This window comes from Osmerus mordax, chromosome 9, assembly GCF_038355195.1.
Source record: "Osmerus mordax isolate fOsmMor3 chromosome 9, fOsmMor3.pri, whole genome shotgun sequence".
Lineage (NCBI taxonomy): Eukaryota > Metazoa > Chordata > Actinopteri > Osmeriformes > Osmeridae > Osmerus > Osmerus mordax.
Window position 1 is genome coordinate 2,731,850 of NC_090058.1, and position 7,173 is coordinate 2,739,022.

General features: G+C 44.9%; 1 protein-coding gene across 2 annotated transcripts in view; it reads left to right on the plus strand.

Annotated features, from left to right (window-relative positions):
- The first annotated feature begins 254 nt into the window (after positions 1-254).
- LOC136949000 (fibroblast growth factor receptor-like 1) overlaps positions 255-7,173 on the plus strand; it is a 27,194-nt gene continuing 20,275 nt past the window's right edge. For both annotated transcript variants that reach the window (XM_067243182.1, XM_067243183.1), the window contains exons 1-2: positions 255-317; positions 896-990. In XM_067243182.1, coding sequence (XP_067099283.1) covers positions 906-990 — 85 coding nt within the window. In that variant the 5' untranslated portion in view covers positions 255-317; positions 896-905. The remainder of the gene's footprint in view (positions 318-895; positions 991-7,173) is intronic.

Below are 7,173 nucleotides of genomic sequence, written 5' to 3' on the forward strand. Positions count from 1 at the left end.
CCTCCGTAGTGTTGTGGACAGCGTACTATAGGTTGTTGGATACCGAATTTGAAAATGAATACAATATTACTCCGAATTTAGCAGTTCGTTTTGCGTGTGATTGTTGGAAGTGCGTAGTTTTGTTTTTCGTTTAAATTATTTTAAAGACCGAAGCATTTTACGGTGTGCCAGTTTATTATATTCATAGTGGAGTGGGGCGGTCGATGACATCGGCCACTGACAATTAATGCATGGAGACAGCGGATCTCGGTAAGAATGGGTAACAAGATTTCAACAAGGATGTCGATACGGGGTTAACTTCAGCCACGGAAATTCAGGTAGGATATTTCACAATTTTAAGTTCTGAATACATTTATGACATTTGTAAGAAAATCCATTTCAATTTTGTATTGAACCAGACCAGGCGATTACTATGACTATATGCTGTTCTCAAGTAGAAGCTAAATTGATTTAGGCAATAAGGAACTCATAATAAGAACTAAAAGGTTGTAGGCTATTTCCCTATAGGCTACTGAAAGTAAATACACGGTGCGTTTGTGCTACTTCATGATCAATTTCATAAAACATAATTTAATCACTGCGATCTATCATATACCACCATGCGCAGTACACTGATCAGTTTCAGCACATATCTGTTTTTAAAATATAGACAACGTGACATTGTACCACACAAAGATAGATTATTCATGAAGGCTATTATGTTTGTAGACCATACCATACATATATTCAATAAATTCTGTGATCATAAATGAGAAACCATGTTTTCACTGACAAGAACAGGGAATATGCCATACCTTGGATTATAAAAGTTTTAAAAATATATTTACAACTAACTGGCCAGCACCTTTTCATGGAGAGAGATCTGGGTGTCATTTTCTCAACATTTGTCTTTTAGATTTTGGATCATGAAGTTGTCTTTGATCAGGATGGCAGTTTTGAAGATCATGCTGCTCATCTTTGAGGCTTTTCTGCTGTCTGACTGCGCAAGAGGTGAGTAACATTTAACAATCATAACTTTGTAAGTGCAACTTGTTCACTAAAGGTATTTGTTGGTTTATTTGTCCTTTCTTTCATGTCTATCTGCCTGCCTCTTGCTGTTTCTGTAGAGATAAAGTAAACATGGCATGTATTCCAAGTCACACTGTGCTAGTCTACTTTATGTTGACCATTGCGTGTGTGTTCTTTTTAGTTTACGAGCAGAATTTCTCAGTTGGCTTTAACTTCTAGTTCAAGTAGCGAGGGTAAAATAAAAGAAGGAAAAAAAATCTAAACAGAACCCAAAATCAACAAAAAGAAGGAGAAACTTCCCAGCCCACGGTGTGATCTTTTCAGTCATGGCCGTGTGTGTGTGTGTGTGGTGTGTGTATGTGACTGTGTATTCACCACAGCTAGGCCAAACAAACACATCCATCAGGTTCCCAGGGCGAAAGAACACAAGTCAGTTCTGGAGTCCAGCTCTCCTGGGGTTGGCCCAGACACAGCCTCAGCATCAAGCTTGCGTGTGTGCGTGCGCGTGGGTGTGCGCGTGTGTGTGCGTGCGTGTGTGCGTGCGTGTGTGTCATTTGATGCTGCAAGTCTGAAGTCGCAGAATAAAGCTTCAGAACACAAGTAAAAAAACTTGTTGGCATGGTGAGCATTTTCAGTCAGCAGTTGGGAATGCTAATTTGCCACGAGGGTCCATACCTTTTGTCTAATTCTCACACAGCAAATGAATGTGGTGCCTGAAATCACATTACCTGTTTGTGGCCAGCAGGGCATTGCATAGTACAGGTAACAGGTGAGGGCCAGTGCCTGTTTGCAGGACGAGATTACATATGTGGGTCTACAGACAATGTTTTATTCACAGCAGGGCAGCCAAGCCTTCACGACGCAGCTAACCCAAAAGTAAACAAGTCGCAGAGGCTAAATAAGATTAGACAGGCAATTATGTATGTTTACAGATTAGCAGATGTCGGAGGAAGGGAAGACTGATAGGACTGACTGTTGAGGGTAAATGGAGCCAGATTTATTGAGGCATGGTAAACTGTGTGTGCTGTGGCCTACACTGTTTTTTTATGTGTTTTTTATACTTTCTCTCCAAATGTCAGAGATAGAGAGAGAGGAAATGTTTTGCAATTGTCTGGCCAAAGAGAAATTATTTTGTAATACTTTGTAATTAATCTCTGACTGTGGCTCTGATTCTAGTAGTTAATTGAACGGTTAATAAATGTGTATTGTATTTCGACACAAGGGTTAGGGTTAGTAACCCTAACACAAGTTTGGTATTACCACAGATTCCAGAATGTAAGGCTAAATATCCTCTAACCTCATGATACTTCAATGTCTTGGTTTATAATTCTATGACATCCCATTAAAACATCTTCACTGTTCAACTTATAAAGTCTCAAGCAGCTGTATAAAGCTGTCCTTACAACTTTTTACTGTCGATGACCGCATCCAGGACAAACGCAAACTAAATCACACGGCATCTGTCGGGATGATTGGTCTGTGAGATACTGGACGTGGCTTTTACTAGTATAACGACACAAATGAAACTTTCAGACAGTTGGTGAGAAAGAAAGCTGTAAAATCAGCGACTGGCAGCCAACAGATCGTTTTGTTCAGTCCCCTTCAGGTTTTCTTCCTTCTTAGCTTTGAGTACTAAAACTGTGCTGATTTGTGGAACCCTGTTGCACGTCCTGACTCCTCCTCCACCCCCCGCCAGCCACCTGGAGGAGGTGCTTGGTGACGAGCAACAGCACGGATCCTAATGTGGCGACAGCACCGGGGACTGCTGGGACTGAGTGTCTGTGGAATTTGGCGGTCAGGACATGTGGACCTGCCGTGGGCTCCAGGCTCACCAGGTCTCTACTGTTTACTGGTGTGCCTGTGTGTGCATGTATGCACACACAGGCACACGTACACTCACACATGCACACACGTGCACATACACACACTCACACATAAACACTCACACATGCACACACGTGCACATACACACACTCACACATAAACACTCACACATGCACACACACATACATACAGTACATGCACACATAGACACATGCACACACACTTGCACACATACATGGACACACTCACTTACACACACACACATGCATACACACACACACATGCAAACATACATCCGTATTTGCATCTTGGATCTGTATAAGAACAAAGTATACATTATTGGGTTCAGTTGAAGCTCCGGTCAGCCTAAAGCGAGAGTGTGTGATTAGTGAAGCAGATGTTCACACTCATGTACTGATTTGTTACACTTATGGATCAACTGGGCACAACGCTTTGAACAACAAGACAATGTTTACTCAACTACACCTCTCAAGCCATGTGGAGAAATTTAGAGCATGCAGACTTTGCAACTCTTTTGGAAAATGTACATTTTATATGACCCGTTACATCACAGTTTTATAACAAGAAGGTAGTATGAGATAAATTGTATGCCAAGGGCTTTTAAAATCACAAGGCCATTTGGCTTTCTCTCAGTTTTCCATTTCCTTTCAACGTAATGAGGCTCGTTTCCCAGTAACCAAATACCCCAAAGTCCTCTTATTTCTTAAATACAGTCCAAATAGTATGAAGGTAATGACACAGTGGTGTTCTGGCACATGGGCCCAGCTGGAGAAAGAGGGAGTGCACAGAAAGAGAGAGAGATGTGGAGAGAGAGAGAGAGAGAGAGAGAGAGGGAGAGAGATGTGGAGAGAGAGAGAGAGAGAGAGAGAGAGAGAGAGAGAGAGAGAGAGAGAGAGAGAGAGAGAGAGAGAGAGAGAGAGAGAGAGAGAGAGAGAGAGAGAGAGAGAGAGAGAGAGAGAGAGAGAGAGAGAGAGAGAGAGAAGGTGTTTTTTCATTTCTTTCCATCAACCTTGACCGGCACTCTCACAGTTGTAGCACCTGATTGAGATATGAGAGGATGAAATGAATGTTATCTTACTATTAGTCATGCATTTGAAATAGCAGAGCTGGCGGTATGAGGTTTCACTGTGGCAGGACTCTCTACTTCACACCCTCTGCCATAGCAGCGCCATGGCAACCCTCACACTGCAAAAAACGTCGAACATCGAACTGAGTATGGTCCTTTTTTTAAGATTTAAAATGTAGTTGGACTTGTTTCTAGTATGAATGGCATAATGACTTAATTTAAGTAAACGATAAAAGAAGTATTTTCTTACTGCGCTTGGAAGCAGATTTACTTGTTTTTAGCATAAGCAAGCTCATAACTGATATTTTAGATTTGATAACCCTAACCCCCCCCCCCCCGCCCCCCCTCAAGACCAATTTATGACCTAACAACAACCCTAACCCGTCACCCAAGTCCCAGTCCTCTGTCTGTCCTTCTCTGCATTTCCTCATGTTTATTACCAGTGTGAAGCCAGAGGAAGTGAATTAAATTAATGTGCTGTCGTTAAAACAAGACATGAGTTGACCTTTCCTCCCACCCACCCCTTTTCCAGCTCTCCAATAGCTCCTATTTACCGAGTCTGGGTCCGTTTGCAGAGAACAATGGTTGGATTATTACGTGCAGTGGTTCCCCCCGGTCAGACATGGCAGCAGTAATTAATTTTAAACACTCCTCATCCCCGTAGACTGGGCTTTCTCGCCGTCTATTAGAGCACACTGCAAACCTGGGACTTGTTTCCTGATGGGCTGCTGTTTAGAGGTGCGTGAGAAGGAGTTATGAGAGCGTTCTGTGAGTACGTGTATGAACGTATGTGTGTTTTATGAAGAACTCTGAAATTACCCTGTGAGAAGTTTTGATAATGAGGTATCCAAGGAGCACGAAACAATTTGAAAACCCTGCAAGCACCGACAACTCACTCGGCTCTCCGACTGAAACGGCAGCTACAGCTAGCAGTAGCTATCGTTACTGTTTTCACAACGACAAAACGGTACTAATTTAGCAACGAACATAACCATTTAACGACGCTATCACTCCAGCTGTCACTTGTGACTGCCACACACTGCTCCCCTTGTCAAACTTTTGTCAGAGAGGGCTCTAATGGTGGGAACGTGTTAAACATCACTCCTCACAAGGGAAAGAAAGGAAACGAGCGCGGTGACGAGGGATGTTGTGATAAATAGCCATTATGGAGGTCACTTGGTGTTTACCTTGGTGAGACGTAATCTCTGGGAGAAAGACTGCCTCCACTGACTTGACTCTAATCAGCACCTCCATTAGCATTCAGATGGAATTGAACCATTGTTTACGTTTCTCAGCTGTATGGAAATGGTTTCATGTGTGAATTGTGAAGGGGATTTTTGACTATACTTTGTCCCTATACATTGATCGCTAGTTTGTTTGGCCTGGTGCCTGTGGGCTTGACTTCAGACCACACACATTCTTCCTGCAGGGTGAACGGGGTAATTGACAGATTCATAGAATTCTTTTTGTCCCCTTCTCAACCCTCACCAAATCCATAGAATCCGTCACACAGTGCTGTCACCATTCAGATGATAATCATCCACTTCCTGATTTGATTTCCATAATTATGCATAGCGGGTATACATTATGCATTAAATCAGAAAATAGCTTTACAATGAATGCCTTCAATCTAACCCTACCACTGAGCTGAGCATGTTATGTATTTTTTGTAATATTTGTATTTTTGTATTTTTATATTGTAATTTACGGCAACTTATATTTATCCCACTTAGTACTGCTAGTTTATGTACCCTTAGTATAGTTAGTCCACATATTTAAATTTTAGGTATATGTTTATTGTATGCACCTTCCTGCCAAAGCAAATTCCTTGTCTGTGCAAACTTTCATGGCGAATAAATCCCTTTCTGATTCTGATTCTGATTGAGTGAAGAGGTTCACTTAAGGGCCGCTGTGCTACTGGTCAGAGAACCATAGATCCAGGGAGCCAGAGAACCAGAGATCCAGGGAGCCAGAGAACCAGTGCAGAGGGCTGGACCTGGGGGTGGGGGTAGGGGCTGCCCTGCTGGAACCTTACAAGTGACCTTACAATAACATTTCAGCTACGCAGTGGGAAGCGTTTGTCTTGCGCAACCCTGCTTTCTCAGCCCCCCCCCCCCCCCCGATCCTTCCTACCCTCTCTCTTTCTTTTCTTCTCCTCTCTTTCACTGTCTCTCTCCTTTTCTGTCTCTAAATTTTCTTCTAAGGAATAGAGCAGCAGAAAGTACTCCTTACCCCCCCCCCCCTCCTTCACCCCCCCCTCCTTACCCCCCCCCACCCCCTTGTGTTTCACAGCTGTTCTCTCAGTCACTTCACGAATTAGACACTTTGAGACTCTCGCACCCACTCCCTCCTCAGCAGGAGACACACTGTCCTGTTTTCCCTTTTAACATGGGGGTTCATGCCGTGGTCCTGGGCGCTACAGTGACTGCAGGCGTGGTCCTGGGCTCTGCAGTGACTGCAGGCGTAGTCCTGGGCTCTACAGTGACTGCAGCCGTGGTCCTGGGCTCTACAGTGACTGCAGCCGTGGTCCTGGGCGCTACAGTGACTGCAGGCGTGGTCCTGGGCGCTACAGTGACTGCAGGCGTGGTCCTGGGCTCTGCAGTGACTGCAGGCGTGGTCCTGGGCTCTACGGTGACTGCAGGCGTGGTCCTGGGCTCTACGGTGACTGCAGGCGTGGTCCTGGGCTCTGCAGTGACTGCAGGCGTGGTCCTGGGCTCTACAGTGACTGCAGGCGTGGTCCTGGGCTCTACAGTGACTGCAGCCGTGGTCCTGGGCTCTACAGTGACTGCAGCCGTGGTCCTGGGCTCTACAGTGACTGCAGGCGTGGTCCTGGGCTCTGCAGTGACTGCAGGCGTGGTCCTGGGCTCTACAGTGACTGCAGGCGTGGTCCTGGGCGCTGCAGTGACTGCAGGCGTGGTCCTGGGCTCTGCAGTGACTGCAGGCGTGGTCCTGGGCTCTGCAGTGACTGCAGGCGTGGTCCTGGGCTCTACAGTGACTGCAGCCGCATGTTACTTTCAGCCCCTCTTTCTCCCCAAAGTGACCTTCTCTTTTACAGTGTTCCTCTCCTCTCTCCTTCTGCATGACCTTCTCCTTTATACCTCTCCTTAGACGTGATCCTTCACTTCTAGATCCTTTTCCTTATACTTGACCTCGTATTTCAAACCTGTCTGTTGTCCTGCTCCGGGCCTCTCCTCACTCTCTTCTCACACCATCTCACAATCCAAAATCACAAATCTGTTGCATATAATCTAATT